Consider the following 22,690-nt stretch of genomic DNA (forward strand, 5'->3'; position numbering starts at 1 on the left):
ATATGTATTAGTCTAATTTTTTTTTCATTGCTATACTTTTGTTACAGGTGATTTCAACTCATGGTTATACGGTATATTTAATTATAAGAAGACTTTAGCTACATTGGCGATTTGCTTTTATTTCATTCCCATATGGTCCAGCACAAATGTAATAACTGTGCACATTGCACACAAAGCACTTACCGTATTTGTAAGTGCAAGTCCTCCCTTTCATCCCCCTGAATGCCACAGAGTTGTGGCCCCACTACCGTATTCTAAACAAATGGGAAATGTTGGCAACTGAACTCAAACAGGTAGAATACTAAGAAACAACTACAAGCTATTTTGAGGATAAACTCAAATTATTTATTTTATTTAAAATGTATCCATTTTCTGTACTTGCTCATCCCAAATGTATAATTATTCAGTGTCAAAACCTATTCTGGCACCAAACTTTGAAGGTTGTGCCAGTCCATTACAAGCATGGATTCATACTTGCTCATCTGTATCTGGTAAGAGCTGGCAACCTACCTAACCTGTGGGAGGAAAGCCCAGAGTACCCACAGAAAAGGCACACGCACAGGGAAAGAATGTACAAGTGTCATAGAGCAAAAGCACACATCAGGATACAACCACAGTCTACTGCAGCTGAGAGGCAGAGGAACAAACTACTAAATATAATTTAAGTTAGTGCTTAGCAGTGAAGGGCAAACCATTCTAAATTCTAAATGCCTTGAGTTTGGCAAAATCATTGAAATGTTTGCGAACTTCGTCGAAATCCATGAAATGCATTGAAGTCAATGGGGAAAGAGAAACTGAACTACTTCTGAGTGGATTATAATTGTACATCGGTCTCTTTAAGTGTCCCTACGTGCTAAGGAAAAATCTGCTAACTTTGCTAGACTAATTATTGTAAAAAAAATATGTGATCTGAGCAGTAAGGCTGTTGTGCCAATCACTGCACCTGCACACAGAATCAATACTACAAACAAAAAAACAACAAATTCACAAACTAGCAATATGTAAAGAAAACAAATTATTGAGTTCTAATCTTGGGGCACACAATGGCCTTCCCATGGAGCTGCGGCACAGTCATGGCCTTGGGCACATCGGGATGTCTTCTTTTTTGTTTTCTTTTTAAAAAAGATGCATTTCACTTTACTTTTTTTCAATAAAATAAAAAAAAAACACCTTTTAAGAATATATCACTTGATTTTATTATTTCACTGCATGCCCTATGATTTTTGATGAGGGGAGGGAAAGGGCTCCTTTAAGGCTCGTTTTATCTGGCAATACTCATAATACTGCAGTTTTTAATTTAAAAAAAAAAAAACACATGCGGGATGGATATCTCGCAGTGTTTCTCAACCTTTGTGGTTTTGGACCATATTTTAACTTTTTTAAGTTCATTTATGACGCACAAGCAGCAATTGAAGTTTGCTCGGGGTTGAAACAAGTGGAAGTAACGAGCACATTTACACAACGGGGAAAAAATAATACTCCACAGCAACCATCAAGCACTTCGGTAGATGGAGTGGGTGGTTTCAGCGCATCTCAGTAGCTGAAAATGTTTTTTTTTTTCCATCCTAGTGAGCTTGAGACCCAGCGATGGCCAAGTCAGCAATTTTACAGTGGGCATGCATGAAAGTTCTAATGTGCCACTGGCCCTGCAAAGCATCATGGGGCACTACATGTGCACCTAAGCCAACCATATGGTGAACGTCCAGGGAAACATTCTCATAACAAGATCAGCAATCAACACTTGTGCTTAGGTAAAGGAAGCTTTCACGGTTTTACTTTTTCAACTTATTTATCACTAAATGGTAGAGAACTGAAAAGTGATTCAGTAGTTTGACAATTGTTAACATTTCAATATAATCCTTTTACTTTATGCAATGTGAAGTTTTTGTGATTATAATATCATGAACTGATTCTTTAATTACCAGTTTCAGAAACAGGCATAATCTATTCTACCATAACGCTTTCAGCATTGTTGTACTTTACCTTAAATATTTTTAATAACACAAGTAAAACCAAAACTTCCAATAAATCCCACATTTAGTAATATAATGATAGTACAAATCTTACTTTACAAACACATTTCATTAACATTTCCACAAGCAAAAAATAATCCTTATCGTCCACTCCAAAATGTGTCACTTACAGATGTGGAAGCTCTTGGTTATGTGATCAGAGTCAAGGGCATGATGATACTCATAGGCAGACCGTCCAATCAGATCCTCTGGCTGATAACCCAGCAACTCAAAGACTCTGTGAACAGGAGACAGTACTATTAATCATGAAGCTGGGCGATGGAGGAGGCTCTATGCAAAAAAAATGTGAAACTCTAGATATTTTATATTTGCTTATTTAATTTGCTCTGTTAGTTGTTGTTAATAATCACAAACAAAACACTTCTTTAAATAAATTTTAATTACGACCGCTTTAGAAAGAATACAAACATGATATGGAACTGTTACTTAAATATGTTAATGATATTAACATTAACAATCAAAAGATTTTCTAATTACAATTCTCATGTGAAAACAAATTAGTTGTAAAGCTGTGTCAAACTTTATACATATAAGCACTACAAATGACACTTTTCACCATCCACTAGCACGTCCCTCCTTCATAGGAGATGAAGAGTCACACAGGCCTGAACGTAAATTACTATTTTATGTTTTGAGTGCTTCATCTTATGGGTTACTATTAGTGTGCTGAGGCTCATTTACAGGCTAGAGAGTATGTGGTTATTACTGAGAAAGAGAAGTGCCTTAATGTTTGTACATGACTGTGGTTATGTACACCCAAAAGGATTTATTTCAGTAAATCTAAATTGCATTTTGGTGTGGATCAATTTGTTCCTTAACTATGCAGCAGTGAGATACAACAACAGTCAAGAACAGTCTCTATGCTTAAACAGTAGAGTGGATCTACAGATATTGTAACTGTTAGCTGTGCATGCAATGTTTTTTCTGTTTGTCTGCTGTAACCAGTATACAAGTTGTAATTCATATTGCTAAAATGTAAATAATACCATGTTATTTCAAAAGAGTTGGAGTCTACATTAAAATTTCTGTTTATATACTCCTTCTGTAAACATATTTGAATCTGAGCATACTTTACAGGTAAAGGTCCCTGCCTATCAGGTGGTTTACCTACTTGCTCACTGCCAGGTGTTTCAATACTTTAGGAGTGCATTTTTTCTCCAATATGTGGCTACTGGATCGGTTTAAAGGAGTGATTATAGCTGGATGTGACATGCAAATACTCATTAATTGTAATGAAGACAGCAGAGTAACTGTCTGCCCTTGTGCAGCCACTATTAGTAAAAGACTTTGTGCTATACTGTATTAGTTTACTAGCTTTGTTACTTTGTAAGACAATGGGCCTCCATTATACTGCCGTCGATTAGTTGGATGGATCAGAAGAGCTAATATTACTGGCAGGCCGTGTGGTGTGGCAGTTATTGCTTTAAACTTGCGACTTCAAATCCTGAATTGGTGGGTTTAAATTCAACTACTAACCTGCCTGTGAAACACACACAACCAACTGTTTCTCAAATGTTGCGAGTCACCTTAAATAAAGGCATCAGTCAAGCAATAGTAATTTTTCTTGAACATGCTACACACAATTTTCCATGAGTAAAACATTCCTGCATTAGATCAATTCCTGCTATTCCGAGTGACTTGGCTTTTGTTGATGGTCAATGCAAAGCACAATTTAACAGGAAAGTGCATACTTTTGAATAGAAATCATTAGATGTTTAGATTTTAATTTATGCCACTCACTCCAGTACATTTCATGTTTATCTTCAGTTGTATCTAGCCCCCCTCTAAATGTATATGCAAAGTAGTGCTTGAAATGGGACATACTGTACATACATGCCATAACCCTGTGCGTTACTCTGATGTATTAACATGAAGCGTGAGGAGCTCGGAGCAGCTGCATTTGAGCACAATGGCACAATTTCTGTGGCTTCCCCATTAGAAACTGAGATGCCATTTTCTAAGGCTGACACTGTGGTATTGCTCAATTTAAGCACTGTGATTGAAGAACGGTTCTCCCTAGGAATTTTCAGCAACATTATTGGGGAAGACGGGGTGTTTGCGCATTGTTTCACTGTAGCTTTCAAAGTAACACAACCAGGGCCTGAAGGTTGGCAAAGCAGAATGGAAAACCAAGATGAGATCCAGTGCAAATATAAGAGTGCTGGAAGTCAACAGCAAAAAAACGGCAAATGCTAACCATTGAGCTTAGTAACTTTCTTGAGCTTCGCCAAACTTTCACTTTCTATTTCACAATGGGGTCGTGTCTCTTTTTTCCTGTCCGGGACACCTCCCCACCTTCAGCTGTAGGTTCACCCTGTTGGTTACTGCTTCTCTTTAAATGATATGTCAATCACTTCTGTTCCACCTTTCATACTCTCACCGCAGCACATATAAGTTAGCATAATATTAATAAATATCAACAAATAACAAACTTGGTTAATTTTCTTTTATCTATACTGTCACCAACATTTCAATCAAATCCGTCGTAGCACTTTTAAGATTTTTATGGATTTCGTTTTTCTGCTGTGGAGGGGATTCAACCCCAAAATAATGGTATATTGAAATGTTCTTTCTTAATAGATGACTACTGCAACACCATCTGGCCAAACTGTCAGCTTCTTAACTAAAAGTTCTGCTGACAAGTGAGTGAGCTTTGTATTATATAACATGTGCTTTACTGTGTATGTTGTAACCTACATTGTCTCTGTCTCAAAACTTTCCCAGTAGTTGTTTTTTGAATGCCTACTAGCCTTAAATCAAAGAGAAAATACAAATCACCTGATTCTGTCTTCAGGCAACAAAGGTAGTGTAGCAAGTTAAAATGGCCATTTAACTTTTTTATGATGGGGGACCTTGCTCTTTCATCAGCAACCATTTAAGAAACACCACTGAATTTACCAATCCCGCTGCTCATACAAACAAGTTGTGCAAGAAACAAGATTTCAGTCTCATATTAGGATAACAAACCACAGACCTTAATAAATGGAACACAACAGGAAGAGTAGAAATTACAGAAATCTGTCTCTATGCCTCTCCTTATTTTTCTGTTTATTCTTTCTTGCTGACCTCTGCATACCTTCTCTTACATTCCACCTTCCATCACTGATAAGGTTCTTATTCTATGCTAAATTAAGTTTAGGATAATTTCCTATCTAATCTTTACACCAACACTTTAGTTTTCAAAGCCTGTTTCTTGTTATTCATTTTCGAACTGTATTCTCGATACATCATCCAAGCAGTGGTGCACTGAACAGACACCATTCACAGCTTAACCACCTCTCTAAGGGCGCAGCAACAGTAACATCTCCATTAAGAAAAAAGCCCTCAGTAAATTAGGTTGTATCCTAGACCATTTGCAGAACATACAGTGACACAGGACCAATTTTTTTTAGGATATTAAGTATATAAAGATCTGGGTCTTGTAACAATCCACACACTATGTTCACTGAATTTCATTATGACTTTACAGTATATTCTGTCTCTCTGCAACATCTGATCATCGTAGTATTTAAGAGCCTGGAGCAACAATAACAAAAAATATAGTAGTGGCAATGAAACTAAATCACCAATGAAGGAACTGCACATATAATTCCCTTGAACTACTTCAATAAGTGTAAATGTTTTATGCCAATTGAAAGTAAATAGTATAATTACAATTACTGGAAAAAAAAATGTTAAAAGAAAAAAAAAAGAAAGACGAGTCCACTGCAACAAGAATTACCTAGAATGTCAGTCTGCAATGTGTGAAGTAGACAAATGCATTTTGAATACCACACAAACAAAAGAATTGGCCAGAATAAATTAACATGATGCGTTGCAAATCTGTTTATTTTTTAAAAAGTATTCTTCTTTATATGTGAAGAAATGGAAGAACAAAAATGAACACAGAATTGCACGATCAGAAATTTGTAGCCAAAACATAGTCACAAACTGTTTAGTCATGGCATTTTCTGGAACATGCCCAGATGAGAAATTCTCGGAAACAGTTTCATGTGTTTACCTCTACACTTTCTCACTGTATAATTCCCTAACATCTCAGTTAACACTTTTTAGGCTAAACCAAAAAGATTCTATTCAATTTGGCAACCTATGCTTTAGAAGACAATAAAAGTTTAAAAATACTGCTCAAGAAGTCGATGGAGTATTTGAAATGTCTCCAATCAGCACTGTGCAGCACCAGGGTTTTCTTTTAATGTAATTTCATGTTAATAATAATAATTTACTTTATATATACTGTATTTGGTGATCCTAAATTGTCCCTGGTGTGTGTGTGTGCCCTGCAGTGGCTGCTGCCCAGGGTTTGTGTCCTGCCTTGCGCCCTGTGTTGGTTGGGATTGGCTCCAGCAGACCCCCGTGACCCAATAGTTGGACAATGGATGGATGGATGTATATATGTATAGCCCACTAAATGTCATCTCTAGGTGCTTCACAAAGGAAGAACAACATGCAAGAACAAGAATACTCTAAAAATCCTTAGACAGAAAATGAAATGGCATAATATATAGAAAAAAGAATAACTCACTATGCAACACCAAATGCAGATTTTAAAAGATGTTTTTTTTAATTTGCTTAAAAGACTGTTGGAAATATTGACCCTAGGACAAACTGCAGCAGACTGTTCTAAAGCTTCACATCACATCTTAAAACAGCTTCTGCAGATTTTTTGGTCAGACAGATTTTGTTCCATTGTCCCCAACGCAACTGACAGCAGTCTGTATAATAAGCATACTGAAAAAACCTCCATTACAACTTAGTTGTGTGGACCCTTTCAAATGTAAGCATGCTATTCTGAAAGGTCTCTCCTCCAAACAACAGAGAGCTTGTAATCTTATTTATACTTCACATAGAAGCTTCATAATTCAAAAGCAAAGATTCTTCTGAGTAGAAGAAAACCAAGGTGAAATTGTTTTGCTCAGCTGATTGCAAAAAAGGAAAGAAAAATACTGTAACATTTACAGTATGTACAGAGAAGTAAATGCTCCTAAGACAGATCTCACACTACTATCAATGCCCACAAGAGGGAGCAAACTCAAGGATGTTTGTGCGCATGAAAAATTCACAGATAAGCTCCAGCTGGTTTCTAAGTCTTCTATTGTTAAACTTCACTCACCTATAAACTCTTTATTAAAATCACTCCGTAACAGCTAAACATGTTTAAAGACTGACAAAAGAAGAAGCATATAGTTAAGTGGAACCAGGTAATATAAATCCTTCCTTCAGTTTTCTAACCCACTTATGCATTTAACACTAGAATTACCAGAGCCTACGAAAAAACTCGTAATTCCGTCCCACCTTAAATCGCTTCTTAAAATCGTTCACAGCTCTCCACCAGCGTCTTTTGTCATCTAAATGTGCTGATAAAAATCAGGCTGCAAGCAGCCGGCTATTCCATCCCCCCACCGACTTAGAACGTGCACAAACTTCTCCCAGCTCATGCCTTGATTGATTATCTGGGAGTGAAGTGGAGTTTTAGAGTGGAAATAATAGATCATTATTTGGAACACACACATTTCACGTGTGTTCCGTTTCTACAGTAATCCGTGTAAACACATTTTTAAAACAGAAACATTTTTCATATTGTAGTAGTAAATGACAAAATGTAAGCATAAACTATATAATGTATGAAGCCTGAAGTCCAAATATCAAACACTTCACAAAAGGTACAAATATAATAGAACAAGTATGCTTTTATTCAAAAATATAACTGCAGAAAAAAGCCACCTTAGCATGCCACATTGACACATACTTACTACAGCTACCACGGTAGCATAATGGTATCAGCCGCTGACTAGTATCCAAAAGGTCATGAGTTCGATCCCACATGGTTCAGTTTTGAGAAGTAAACTGCTTATTCTTACTATTTTAGAATAAAAACACGCATTTGATTTCAGTGTGTAACAGCCAGTAATTTATGATACTTGTAAAGGTTAGGTTTTTTTTTTTTTATTCACTTTTCATTCTCAGTCTCAGTCGTGTTCAGGATCCTTCCCTACCCCTCCACCCCATCTGAGAATGCTGTTTTCACATAAAGATGCGCTGTAGCTCTGCAGCGTACTTGTGACTGCATTCTCGTACCAATGCTTGCGAACTGAAGTGCCTGCGTGCACTTTTCGTGGCATTACACGTCTATTTTTTTGAGCATGCCCGTGTCGCTCAAACACAGGAACATATGTTGGTGTACAAGAATAAAAACAAGTGCACTTTTATTCTAGACTATAAGTGAAGAAAAATAAAGCAAGTTACAGTAGGCGGTTGATACGACAGCTTGCGTGGTGCAATGCTAAGAACTGCTGATTTCCGATCCGTGCTATATAAAATCATCACATTCAAATATTAACAATTTCCACACACCCTTCCTACATTCACGACATGTGTACTTGTTGCAGTGTACACATCTCTCTGTGCTATGGTTCCTATTACACTGAATGAGCACCTGACATTGTACTTTCTTCCCTATATAAATAACATTCGAGTATAGCGCGTCTCCAAATAAATCACATTTGAGTATAGCGCGTCTTCAAATAAATCACATTTGAGTTATAGCGCATCATACATCATACTTACAAACTTTGGAAGCAAGACCAGTCATACACAAGAAGAGCAGATTAGAGATAATGGTAGTAGGAAAATTCGAAAGTCTCAAAAAATGAGAGTAAAGATTACATTAGTGCAAACAAATGGAAAATATTACTCGGTGAAATAACGGAACAGCGAAAAGAGATTGAATAGTGTCTGGGGGACAACAGAGATAAGGCAGTGACTTTAAAGTGTAGGACAGTGAAGTACAGATCACGCGGCATGGCAGCAGCAAGCCAGCAGCTGATCAAGCAAACAGGAGGTAAAAAAAAAAAAAAAATTTGTTTCCCACTGTATCACTGTTTAAGAGGGGTTTTGGAGAAGCAGCCGTGTCTCCTTGGGGTGCGTTCAGACCACCCTCTTCACAACGGAGCGTAGTGGGAGGAGAGGTTGGCAAGCGAAGCAAGCAGGTGACAAATCCCCCTAGTTTATTTTAAAAATTGTCCTTGTTTACCTAATGACATAATGTATGGCTCAGTTAATTGAAAACACAACATGATTCAAGTTTTTTGTGCCTTTAAACTAGGTGCTTTTGTGACAGCTTCACCAACAAAATTACATAACAATAATAAACGTTAATTAAAAAATTCAGATTTTAATTTTTCTCTTATACAAAGAGAATAGCACAGAAATAAAACAGAAAAAAGCAATACAGTAATCCCTCATTTATCGCGGGAGATAGGTTCCAAGGCCGGTCGCAATAACTGAATTTCTTTGAAGTAGGGACACCATATTTATTTAATAATTTAACGTGTATTTGGACGTTTTTAAACCCTCCCTGTACTGTTTACAACCCACCCTTTACTCTATTAATAACAGGGACAACTGTTAAGCAATATGAAATCGGTAGATAAGTTTACAGTTACTGTATAGCGAAGTACACATACCTATATACGACGTGATGATGGTGATAAATATGCTGTGCAGTAAAAATGACGACGATGAAGGTGATGATGACTTTTACTGCGCAGCCGATGACTGTATTTTACGTCTCTTCAGACGGCGGTGCCATTTCCTGGGGCACCTCTTCCACGGTTTCCAAAGGTGTATCCGTAGTAGTAGTAGTAGGAACTGGCTCTTTATTGCGAGGCTGCATAAACATTGTGATCGGCAGCTGCTGCCGCTGCTTCTTTTTCCGGTCGAAGAGCAGCTTGTAGGCGGTCATGACGTCGTCGACCTTGTTGCAAAATTGGACCGATCGAACCATATCATCGTCCCATTCCTGTGACCACTCTTGCAGATCCTTAGCCAGTCTGCAGCCACAGCCGCGAACGTTCTCCCTTCCTTCAGCATATCCAGAAGTTTCACCTTCTCAGCGATCGTCATCATTCTTCATTGGCGTTTAGGCTCAGCACCAGCCTTGGAAGAAGGAGCACGTTTGGGAGCCATTGCAGGGGGTGAAAATTGAAGCGAAGTTCAACACAAAGAAACCACAAACAATCACACACAGTACAGTGTAAAGTAAACCGCTCGGCGAGAAATGGCCGTGACAGAGCGACAAGGGGAGGTGCTGTGGGATCTGGGCATCAGTCAAAGCACCAATCACGGGCCCGATTAGAAAGCGGGAAGCTGTGATTTGTCGTCTCCCTCCTTTGTACCAATCACAGCCCATGTTACAACGCACTTAGTCACCGAATTTGTTTTGTTGTTCTTAAACTATGAAATACTACTACTTTATTTTAAAAACCCGCGAAGTTGTGAATCCGTGAAAAGTGAACTGCGAAGTAGTGAGGGATTACTGTACTGAGGCCCAATTTCCAGAAACAGTAGTCTGGACTCAAAAATGTTAAGTCAGTAAGACTGTAAAACAGATTTGATTTCAAAAACTTTGAAAAATTATAAATTGAGAAAAGGTGTATATATCTACTTTAAAAATCAGAGAGGTATTAACGAAGGCTACACAAAACATTCAGTATAACGATTACGGCTGTCACACTATATTATAATTTATGAAAAGTAGTGATTACAGCATTCCAATGAGTAGCGTGTCAAAGATGAAGTTTTCAGAGTTGCAGACTGCTCTAAACAGCAGATGGGTGTTTTACCCAATCACAGACATATCCATCAAGCGCACTAGTGTATAGGCAGCCATGTTGAATTACTTATACTTTTGAGAAGCATGAATAATGTTGAGCCTAGATTACCTAACAATGAGGATTATGGTTTAGTAGGAAAATGAACAGCATTATTTGTAATTTGGGATTAGTTTGGCTTCAAGGGTGTTGACCAAAAACATACTGGGGATGTACTGTAAAACCACTTGTTGGCAACTCCACACTAAAATACAACCATTTTATACAATCATTGAAATTTCAGCCACATAGTACAGTTTGACAAGCACATAAAAGCTAAACAATCAGCATCAAAGACCCAGTAATGTTTGGCTAACAAAAATATTACTGGTCAGACTACAATGCATGTTTGTATATCTAGCAGGCCCTCATGGGCAAATGGTGGTAACAGACAAAACAGAAACCTTCATGATTCGGATTAGCACTATGCACAAAATTAGCAACACTCTAGGATAAAGGATACTTCATCCCCTCATGCAATTATTGTTCTCAAGTTGCACTGACTTTATGACAAATGTTGAACAGAAATTGAAATGGATCTAAAACACGTGACTCACTATGTGATCACAACTGATTTGTGGTGGAGTAAAACCATGAAAACACACCTGAGCCCAATGGTTCATTACACTTATGAGAAATTTATGCTGAATTGATGATGCGTGCAAACAGCAAATTGTCCCATGAGATCATAACCAGAATGCAATTGTTCAAGAACTAAGAAAACACACCTGATGTGATTAGATCAGACTCCAGTGTTCTGGTCACAAGCTCCATGCGGTGATTAGTGAGTTCCCAATACTAAAACTGAACACCGTACATATCATGATTGCTACGCTGTTGCAATATTGTCAAATTCTAAATTTAACAATAGAAGTTATTCTGTATTGCATGTTTTTCTAAGAGAATGCTATAAAAGATCAATGCACCGACTGTGCTCTGAGTATCTGTAAAGAGGTGGTGAGATGTTTCTCACAACAGTATTAAAGGGGATTCTCCTGTTATGCCATATATGGTCTCTTCTTGGCTTAAGTGATTTCTGAATTTTGTTTAATGATCTGCTAAGAGAACCAATGCAACAATGAAAACATCCTGATGTTTAAAACAAAGCAATTCAAGAGCACTGGACTTATCTTGATGTGTTTTGATTATGTATACAGAATAGAGTATATGCACTTGCCAACCCAAAATACAGTGGAACCTTGGATTGAGAGCATAATTCGTTCCGGAAATGTGCTTGTAATCCAAAGCACTCGTATATCAATTTCCCCATAAAAAATAATGGAAACTCAGATTTGTTCCACAACCCAAAAGTATTCATATAAAAATGATTAATACAAAATAGAAAGTAAAAATACATAAAACAAATGAACCTGCACTTTACCTTTGAAAAGAACCATGGCTGGTGTGCGGGAGATGGGGGGGTTGTTGGGTTATTGTGTAGGACGACTTTCACTCTAACGGAATCCCTACTATCTGTTGGCTCACTGGAATCTTCTTTTTCTGCGACTATCCAATGACAGTTGCTTTTGCCTGAAGAGTCACTACACTTGGGCACAAAATTTAAAAAATGCTTTATGCGCTGTAAGGTTTCTAAGCTCTTTTGGGATTCCACCCAATGGGACAACACGCGGAAGAGCATCCCGAAGAAACCGGCGGATCCCAGCACTGTAGCAGTTCACCGTAAAAGCGAATCCGAATAGATCGCGGACATGCTATAAGCGCCTGCCGTTGATGGGTGATACAAGGAACATTATAAATGTGCAGGGCACAGTATTACTTGGCCACTAACCTGGCCATGACCCTGCCTGACTGCTGTGTCTGTGTATAGGAGAGTGGCAGATCCCGCTACAATAAATAACTGTGCTGTTTCTGTTTCAAGTGGAATAAAGCCTCGTGTTTTGGGGTGCAAGACAGGGACTCACACGTTGCAACATACACATGTAGTCACAATGCTATAGTAAATAAGTATACGCTCATACGGATGTTGACTATATGAGTGAGGCACGCCGACAGACTGAGAATGGGAGATGATTACCCACAATCCCGCAGTGAGAGAGAGAAGCACCATCAGCTCAGTTGTGATCACGTGATGCTCAGCAGACAAAGCATATACATATTACTCGAATTGCAAGGCCTTGTTTATCAAGTTAATAAATGTATTAAAAATTTTAGCTCATCTTGCAAAACACTCACAGACCAAGTTACTTGCAATCCAAGGTTTTACTGTAGGTATTTTACTGTAAAGATATGAATAGAAATACATAATTGCAACTATAATGTCAAGGGCAAAAATCATGTACTTTGTGTGAATAAGCAATGCACTGGTATAAATTCCATAGTCAATTCCTACCTTACTTCTTCAGTTCTCCCCACATCCAGAATTGGATTACATCAGGTTTTCACAAATGGAATATTTCCAAATGTTTAAACAGTTTCAACTTTCTTGGTCAAACTTTAGAGATTATTGACTTGATGTCCTGTGTAATTAAATCTGAACTTGTTCCTAGGCACAAGTAATGAAAAATCTAAATCTCTCTATTATAAAAAAATAAATCTTGGGACGAGACAAGATTTTTTTTTTCCGGCGACGAGACATGACCTTTTGAAGAGAGATCTTCTGAAGAGAGACAGAGAGACTCCTTTTACATCCCACGAGGGGGTCAAGTCATATCATACTTACAACCTTTGGAAGCAAGTCCCGTGAGACGGTGACTTTTGCAAGTCACACCCTACTTACAAACATTTTCAAACAAGACCACGGTCATCAAACCTCTCAGTTGTTAGAATGCTTTTGGCAGACACGCTTCCTGTGCTCTCAGCTCTTAAAAATTTTATAGGTTCTAGATGACACGTCAATGACTAAGCGAAGAAGAGCAGTGTGCCGCAAAAAGACCCAAAAGCGTTGGAGAGAAAAGAAGGCAAAAAAGAAAGCCCAGGGCCGGAAAAAGACAAAGTAGAACGTCGTATAGACTTCAAAAACTTTGGCTCGATACACATGCAGAGCAGGTTAGAGATAATGGAAGTAGGAAAATTCGAAAGTCTCAAAAAGAAATGATAGTAAAGATTGCAATAGCGCAAACAAACAGAAAATATTACTCAGTGAAATAATGGAACAGTGAAAAATGATCGCATAGCGTTTGAGGATGTCTGGGGGACAAGAGAGACGAGGGAGTGAGACAAAAGGACAGCTGCTGTACTGGCTTTTAAACGAGATGCAGATCACAGACAGCCGCAAGCCAGCAGCTGACTGAGCAAAAAGGAGGTTTAAAAAAAATAAATAAATAAAAAAATAAATAAACTTATTTGTTTCCTATTGTATCACTGTTTAAGTAGAGTTTCGGAGGAGCGAGCGCGTGCGTCTCCTTGTGGTGTGTTCAGCCCCCCTCTACACAACAGTGCGTTGTGCAGGGGGGTCAGGTGGTGGGGGAGGTGTTGGCAAGCGAAGCAAGCAGTAGGTTAAAAAAAAAAAAAAAAGTCACAACTGATTTTCTGAAGAACTAATGAGTAGCTAACCTTTTAAAGTGAAGCTCACAAACTTCATATGAAAAACACTTCTACACATCTCGACCTAGTTCAATTTAGGGTCTCCGTCATACAGAAACCAGCCTAGTTTTTCAACTCTAGATTGTAGAACAGTGACACTGCTAAATTAACTAGCTTGCTTGCTTGCTTGATGAACCCAAAACCCAATAACATGGTAGAAGAAGCCCTCACCTCCAAATCTTTGAATGCGTATGGCTTTGTTGTGTAGCTTTTTTCTATACGTGGTTGCATGTTGCTGTGCACAGTATCATTGCCTGCTATGAGAAGGACCCAATGCTAAACTTTGTGGCTGAGGTAGCCCACACCTCCAATTCATGTGCCATGTATGATTTTCTGTTGTACAGCTTTTACTGACTGTGGCACATGCTACTGTGCTTTCAATGTCAGCCACAGCATGCCGTGAGAAGAACCAAAAGCCAAATTTCATAGCTGAGGTAGCCCGCATGTCCAATTCATGATTCATGTTGTAAGCTGTTGATTGATACCAAGATCAAGGCTGAAGGCCCAGGGGTTCACAAGTTTTTGCGTGACAGACAATGGAGGTGCAAACTTTTCAAAGATAGACAATGACTACCATTAACTTTTGCTTAATTGTCATCACTAGTTTCCAGATGAAAAAATGTAAATAGGATTATGCCTTCATATTAACCTACCTCCAAGCATATCTGCTCATATCCTTTTCACATAGTAATGCTAAAGTCCGATAACTCGCCTTTAAAATATGCAAGTACAGGGTTAGACAAAACAACAGAAAACATTGCATGAAAAAGGAGTTTAACTTTGAAATAACTACTTTAAATCACAGCTCTGAATGAAGGCAACTCATATTACTGTGATTGCCTACTAGCAGTATCAGCTATAAAAAGGTCCTGGCATTTAGCATTTTGATTTGCAAGTTTTTAAAGCAACATGAGACAACTATCTCAGTTCCAAAGAGGCCAAAGAGTTGGTGCCCGAATGGCAGGTGTCTCAAAAAAATGCAAGCTGATTTCATGTGTTAAGGGAAAAGCAGTCTCAAAATAATAGCAGGATATCCAAAACACAGACAAACAGCAGTTTCCATCAAGGACAAATGGACTATTCATATGACAGTTGATAAATGTCAGAAAAGAAAAGAATCAAACAACAGAACTGAAACAGCACTTCTGAGACAAAGTCTCAACATAAACTGTACATCATGAGCCTCACAAAGCTGGAACTTATGGCAAGGCTGCAATTGAAGAACCAGCTGCTTTCCATGCTATCACATATAGACTCAAACCCAGGTGTAAGGAGCACAAATCCCGAACCTCTGAATGACTGGAAAGAAAGTAATATGGTCTAAGGAGTCATCTTTCACCCTATTAATGACATCCAGACAGGCTTACATTTGGAGAAATCCAAATGTCGACTTCAACCGCAATATCTGTTGACAACTGTTAAACATAATAGGGGAACTGTAATGATATTAGTAGCCATTTTATGTGATTAATTACTCTAATGATTGGTCAAACATGAGGCAAGGAATAGGAGGCCAAGTTTCACATAGTATCACATGTACAGTACCATATAGTGCAAACACTGCCCCCTTATGATGTTCACCTCTTCAAGGATGATAATGTCTCCTACTACACATCTAAAATAATTCAAAAGTGATTTCATGAACACCAGGATTAACTCAAATGCCGTCCATGGTCTATCCATGCACCATATCCAGATATCTTTTAACCTTTCTGTAAAGTTCTTCTACTTGACAACAGCACAATACACCACCTACACACAGTGTAAGACTTGTATAACAGCATATTTTAGTTGTTTCCACAATATCATTTTCAAACGTAACTTCAAAAACTTACACAAAAAATACATAGAAGAGGTGAGACACAAAAATAACTGGATTGGTTAAAAAAAATTACTGATGAATTCTAGCATTCTAAACATTCTCACCTTCTATATGCTCCCCTCCCAATCTCTACACTGCTCAATACGTATATCTTCCATTGATTGAAACAGTGCTGGAAGTCTTCTTGCTTCTTCAACAGGCTTGCCGTTTCTGTCTTCACTTCATCCATTGAAGAAAAATGTGTTCCCTTCAGGTCACTTTTGATTTTCGGGAACAAGTAAAAATCACAAGGAGCTAAATCGCCGAATACGGAGGATGATCGAGGACAGAAATATTTTTGTCAATCAAAAACTGCTTTATGGAAAAATCAGTACAATCATTTCGAACAAACTATTTCACCTTTTTAAAGATTTCATCCGTCCGAGATGAGCATGGGCAACCTGGGCGTTAAAACGTCTTCCATACTTTCTTGTCCTTCCTTGCCACTCAAAAACTTGTGTGCGAGACAAATTGTCACCACCATACACTGTTTTTATCATTTCATAAGTTTCTGTGGCCGTTTTTTTTCCAATTTCACGAAAAATTTGATGTTGATTCACTGTTCATTTTTTTCACTCGCCATTATAGCGGCAACTTGTGTAGCAATTGTTGTGCAAATACTGACTGGGCTATTCACAGGATATACCTAGCCGGTCGGCAGTTTCAAAGGGGCCATGTAGGAGGGGATATAGTTCTATGATTAATGTTTGGCTGACCTCCAGACGGTTTTCCAGGAAAGCCCCAATCCCAGTCTGGTTATTTTTGTGTCTCACGTCGTATAATTAAATGAAAACTTAGCTATCTAAATTAGTTCACCTATAACTGAGAATACCCAAAAAGCCTGGCAAACTAAACTAAAAATTTGACTATTTCAAAAGCAAACAATTCAAAACATTTCTGATGTTAAAAATTTAGAAATTACTTTAGATATATGCAAAGAAATTAGCAAAAAACCTGCAACACTGATATAATTTTGTTCAGTAAAGATAAGTAGTTGCTACGGAACACTTTATGCAATCATAACCACCTTCACCTTTACCTGAACTCCAGTCAATAACAGACCTCAGGTAATGCCAAATGCTCCTAACTATCCCGAAGACGGCTGGATTAAACCATGTATCATCCCGCAAAAGACACTAACGTCACGCGTGACAAGGCAGTGAGACAAAAGGACAGCTGCTGTACAGGCTTTTAAATGATTGACGCACAGTGCAACAAGCAGAACACGCACCTCAGCAGCAGCAGGAGAAAAACAGCAGCTGATCAGACCGCATCTGCTCAGCGTGCATTTAGCCCACAACCCCTTTTGACGACGCGAGCAGCAGAGACGTGAAGTGGCTAGAACGTAGTGTGCCCGGGTTTGGGGGATGGGAGGGGGTGGGTAAGCGAAGTGAGCAGGGGGCAAAGCCCCCTAGTTCAAATTAAAAAATAATCTGCAAATTTTGATACCTAGTAGTAATTAAATACAGATTGTTTTGTCATGAAAATAACCTTAATACAGATATCAATATCTAATATCAATTTTTTCTATGAAAATGCATATCATAATAACTTTATTAAATTCAATAAAGCATTGAAATAATATTCCAACGTTGGCAAAATATATTTTAGATTTAGACCATTTGAACCAGAGTCTAGCCAGGCACAATACATATAGATAAATATTTTTATTCTGTTGAATTAAAGGAGCAGTAGTAAAAAAAGTGCTTTCTCTGAGCTATTCACTCTGCCTCTCCTAAACAGATTAACATCAGAGGAACAAAATGTTCTCGTTTACCTCTGGGCTTGGCATAATGCCTAGAACTGGATCTATGCCAACACAAACCCTTGCAACACATGCTGGCAGCATTCCTCATTTTATTATTACACTAGTACTGAACAGGAGTTGGAAAAAAACAAAACACCAAGGTATAAAATACAGATTATGTTTACCGAAAGACACACACATACACATTTATATATATACACATTATATATATATATATATATATATATATATATATATATATATATATATATATATATATATATATATATATATATATATATATATATATATATATATATATATATATATATATATATATATAAATAAAAAAAGTTTATCTAAGAGTTGCAAATAAATCTAACATCCTGTCTGATTCTCAAAAGTTGTAACACATTTTAAAAACTACTAAAAATGCACCAGTGTATTGCAACATACTCTAGAACAGGGGTTCTCAACGTCAGTCCTGGGGACCCCCTGTCGCTGCAGGTTTTTGTACCGGCTTCTGTTTTTAATTGAACTCCTGGGCTAATTAAGTGAACTGATACTTCCCAAGTTCTGTGTTTAAGGAACAATATATTAATTAAAAAAACTAAGTTTGCTGCTAAAAAATATATATATATATATATATATATATATATATATATATATATATATATATATATATATATATATATATTAAAATGTACTAAGCAGTTATATAGGAATAATGTATTTTTTTTCTTTTTAACGGTATTTTCATCTTGATTTTCATTCTACTTTTCTAGGTGTTCTAATTGTTTAATTAATCCATTATTTACTAAGTGGGTCTGACTCTAAAGTAGCTGCAGCCTTTGATTATTCAGTGTTATTTGTCTGGGTGTCTGCTCTGCTCGTTTTGCCATTGTTAAGATACAATGAAGGGGGAAAAACTGCACAGAGAGAGGGCAAAGTATAATGAAATCAACAAAAGAGATTTAAGTATTTAAATCTAGAGCAAAAGCAGAAATATTTATAAATGTCTTATACATGTAAAAATCATGCTGCTATGCTTTTCTGAATGTTGCATAAAAGAAAAAAAAATACCAGCTAATTAAATGAGACCAGTGCTAAAAGGTGTTGTCACTGATTAGGAACAAAAACCTGCAGCCACAGGGGGTCCCCAGGGCCAACATTGAGAACCCCTGCTCTAGAATAAAGAGAGAGAAAAAAAAAACAAGAATAACCAAATGTGCTTTTTTATCACCCCGAATGCAAGATGCAAATGCCACCATGGCATTTGAAAATTTTACATTGACAAAATACTGTATGTTTAAAAATTATTTTAGATGAGCACAATGTCTGTTACCAGCTTACAAATATGTGAAATGTGAGTACATTTTCTGGGTTATTTAAATAAAAATATGCACAACACCACAATGCATTATTTGTTTAATTGGATCTACTGATCATTAAGGTGAGCAGTCATGAGACAAACAGCTATTGTTTTCAGGGAGGAAAGGTCCTAAAAAAAAATTCAGATGCTAAAGAAAACTCAAGATCCATAAAGTGGCTCAGGAAACCAGCCCGATACCCGACCCACAGCATTTGTCAAACCAAAAAGCGAGGGGTGGGGTCCACCTTGAAGATTTGAGAGCAATGGATTAGGTATGTGCCATTGAAGTGGGAATAGGGATTCCCCATCGAAGATTTGATATATTGATATAATTGATATATAATATTAAAGAGTGGGGGGGGGGATATGGGGGCATTACATTACTGATAAAGTACGTATAAAAGTCTGAAGAGCACGGGAGGGGGTTTCTGTGAAGGGTGAAACGTGCTAATAGAGCAGAAAAACAGGCTTGAGAAATAGCCAAAACACTGTGTAGTTTTAAAAAAATTAAGCCCAAAAAAAAAAAAAAAACAAATTTGTAAAAGCCCATTTTTCCCAAATGACACGATCAAGAACAGCTCACATGAACAGGAAAACCACGGACCTGGTGTAATGAAACAGCTTATGACTTTCAAGGGCTTCAGGGAATTGGCCCTTCCATCAAGTGAAATTTATACTGCAACAAGATCAATGCCTTCAAGGACTTACAGAATGCATGCTAGTACTAGATGAGACAATGTTTTTTGAATAAAAGTCAGCAATCTGAAATGTTAACTGGTTTTGAGGAGTTAAAGACAAATAGTATATTTAATTGAGGTAAATGAAGTATGTAAAACAAATAGAACCTATATTTATGCAAAATTTTAATTCAGTCTTTGAAAATGCATTTGCATGCCTATGAACAAAAGTTGTGCAGCAAGTAACAAAAGCTAATAGTTTTATCAACAGACAAAATGGACTTTAGTGCAGAGCTTTTGTGCATAATAAGTGTTACACCCCACTGCCTCAGCAGCATTCTAAGATATGCAGACATTTCTTGCCCATTTTCCATTTGGAAAAGAAATGGACACCACTATCTTCTCTGTCCTCCTCTCTTCATCACTCAAATCACAGGCAGAGGCTATAAATACAAAGCTACTTGCACATCTTTTACTGGATAATATATCCGAGTATCTCCCTGTGCTTTCAAGGGTATCCCAAATTCAAAATTTGTCAAGCAATAAAAATTGGCTGAAATCTTGCCTATCATATTTCCAATTTTCCTGTCTGGCCTAACACATTCATAACTACTACCTCTCATAATGACCTGTTTAAATAGCTAGGCACCGACCTAAACTTTCTGTTCTGACATCATGGATGTCAAGATCTCAGTATTATCATGGTTGAAAATTCCTTCTCCTCTTTCTGTTCCAGCTAGTCACTGTCAAGATGAATGTTGCTTCCATATTTGACTTCATGTGTTTTATGATCTGTCTACCACCTAGACCTCCTTCCAGGTTATTTGTTTGCTCTGCAGATGTACTTGGATTGGTACTAAAAGTCAAATACTCTGTTGTCATACACGACAGGTGTAATTCAGGGGGTCCTTCTTCCAGATATGAAATTAAATCACCAGGCCTGTTTTGCCGCATTAAGTCTTGAACTGGGTAAGCTCTTCTGTGTCTTCAATTTTCCTCCCCATAAGCTAACCTGAATCTTAACGTTGGTAAATCTGATTAAGGACAATTACAGCATACATTATCAAAGTCTAAGAAAAAACAGAAAAGCAGTTAAGCCCTTCAGCCAAATGGCAGACACTTGCTTATACTTAATAAGTATGCCTTACTAATAAGCAGTGAACAGTATAAAATTCTGGCATACTTTTGTTAATTAACAGTTTTAGGATTTAGGAGTATTTGGTCCAATCTCTGCCTAAAGCCAATTGCTTCAGCACATCCCGATCCTGCAATCCTAAACACAATTGTTCATTTTAAGAATTTATGTCACACAAAGTAACATAGGAATAATATTTTAGATATTAATTTTCAGGCATATGACCAAGTGACTTCTCCTGGCAATGTGAAGTAAACCTCATGTAAATGGAAAATGTCAGCATCATTTAAGTCTAATTTCAGTGATGAAAAAATCCACAGCTAACACTAACTGAAGAGTCGGAGTATTGCTAGCAAACAAGGAAAGAAATGGGTTTGTGACCCCAAAAAAATCTGATCCACTCTAGTATTTTTTGTTGCTCCAGTGTCATCACCAAATCTATGCTCTATCCTTAATACTTTTATGTGGGGTTTAAATCCTATAATGGCAAATAATTTCTTGAGTGTTCTACTCATGTCAACGTGGCACAAAAGGAACTATTATTTATCGGAGGATAACAAATACTGATAATTTCATATCAAAAAATGAGTTCTATTTCAGAAAAAATGCTTCACAACTTGGAAGTAAAGCAAAGATGGCATATGGAAAGCAGCTAGAAAGCCAATGGGAAGAGAATGAAGACACAGAAGACCCATTTTCCAAAACTAATTTGCTGTTGCAATCCACAGGCAGCAAACCAGTAAACTGGACATCTAGCACAGTTTAAATATGGCTGATGCAGAAGGGTACATACCCAACTTTTCTACTAATTCAAACTCTGAGTCAACAGGAGGCATAACAAGCTTGTTTCAAAACTGAGAAATTGTTTGGCAGCAACAACACAGGCAACCCATTTAAGAAAACATGTTCAATTAATTTCTTAGTTTGGCATGTAGAACTTGAAAGTGGGTGCCACTGATAAAATTTACTGCCTTTATAATGTAAAACAATTTCTGCTGTATACTCTATTCTGCATTCTACCTACAATAAAGGACATTTCAATACAAGTATAACACACTTATGCTGAACCTAATTAAATATATCAGTCCGATGGGGTTGGTTTCTGTTGTAATAATGAGGACTTTAAACAAGATTGTCTCTGCTACACATTCAAAGGTAGGTTTTCTCCAAAACTAAGCCTCTGTATGCATTTGAATTTATATTTAGAAAAGTGAATTTTTTTTATCTTTTGCATCGTTACAATCAAATGTTATGACATACAATTTTACTGAAATGTGGCTGCCGAATCAGAATTTCTCTATGCTATTAACAATTCTGCTTCCTCCATGTTCGTATGTCATTGTTTTTGAAACTTACATTACAATAATTTAATATTCTCACCTGTCTTCGCAATGTGTATACTTAAGATCCATGGTATGACGGCTTTGAAAAGTTCTGCTGTCCAGGGGAAAATCAATAGTGGACGGTTGTGGGACAGGCTCACAAATCAACGTAAGGCAGGTGAGAGGTATCTGAGTGAAGCCTTCTTTTGTAGAATCCTCTTCAGTGTGGTAAGTGCGTAGATGTCCAGAACACTGAAGTACCTATTTAAAAGGTATAAGGAAGGTGATTTTTTTTTTTTGAAAACCAAAACCTGACCAATCCTAGCCATCAAAATACAGTGAAAGAGAAAAA

The 22,690-nt window shown here is 37.3% G+C and overlaps 1 protein-coding gene across 2 annotated transcripts in view; it reads right to left on the reverse strand.

Annotated features, from left to right (window-relative positions):
- hif1al (hypoxia inducible factor 1 subunit alpha, like) overlaps positions 1-22,690 on the reverse strand; it is an 89,451-nt gene that overhangs the window by 12,081 nt on the left and 54,680 nt on the right. For both annotated transcript variants that reach the window (XM_039768091.1, XM_039768092.1), the window contains exons 6-7: positions 22,397-22,599; positions 2,144-2,250 (exon numbers count right to left, since the gene is read on the reverse strand). In XM_039768091.1, coding sequence (XP_039624025.1) covers positions 2,144-2,250; positions 22,397-22,599 — 310 coding nt within the window. The remainder of the gene's footprint in view (positions 1-2,143; positions 2,251-22,396; positions 22,600-22,690) is intronic.

Source organism: Polypterus senegalus, chromosome 11, assembly GCF_016835505.1.
Source record: "Polypterus senegalus isolate Bchr_013 chromosome 11, ASM1683550v1, whole genome shotgun sequence".
Lineage (NCBI taxonomy): Eukaryota > Metazoa > Chordata > Cladistia > Polypteriformes > Polypteridae > Polypterus > Polypterus senegalus.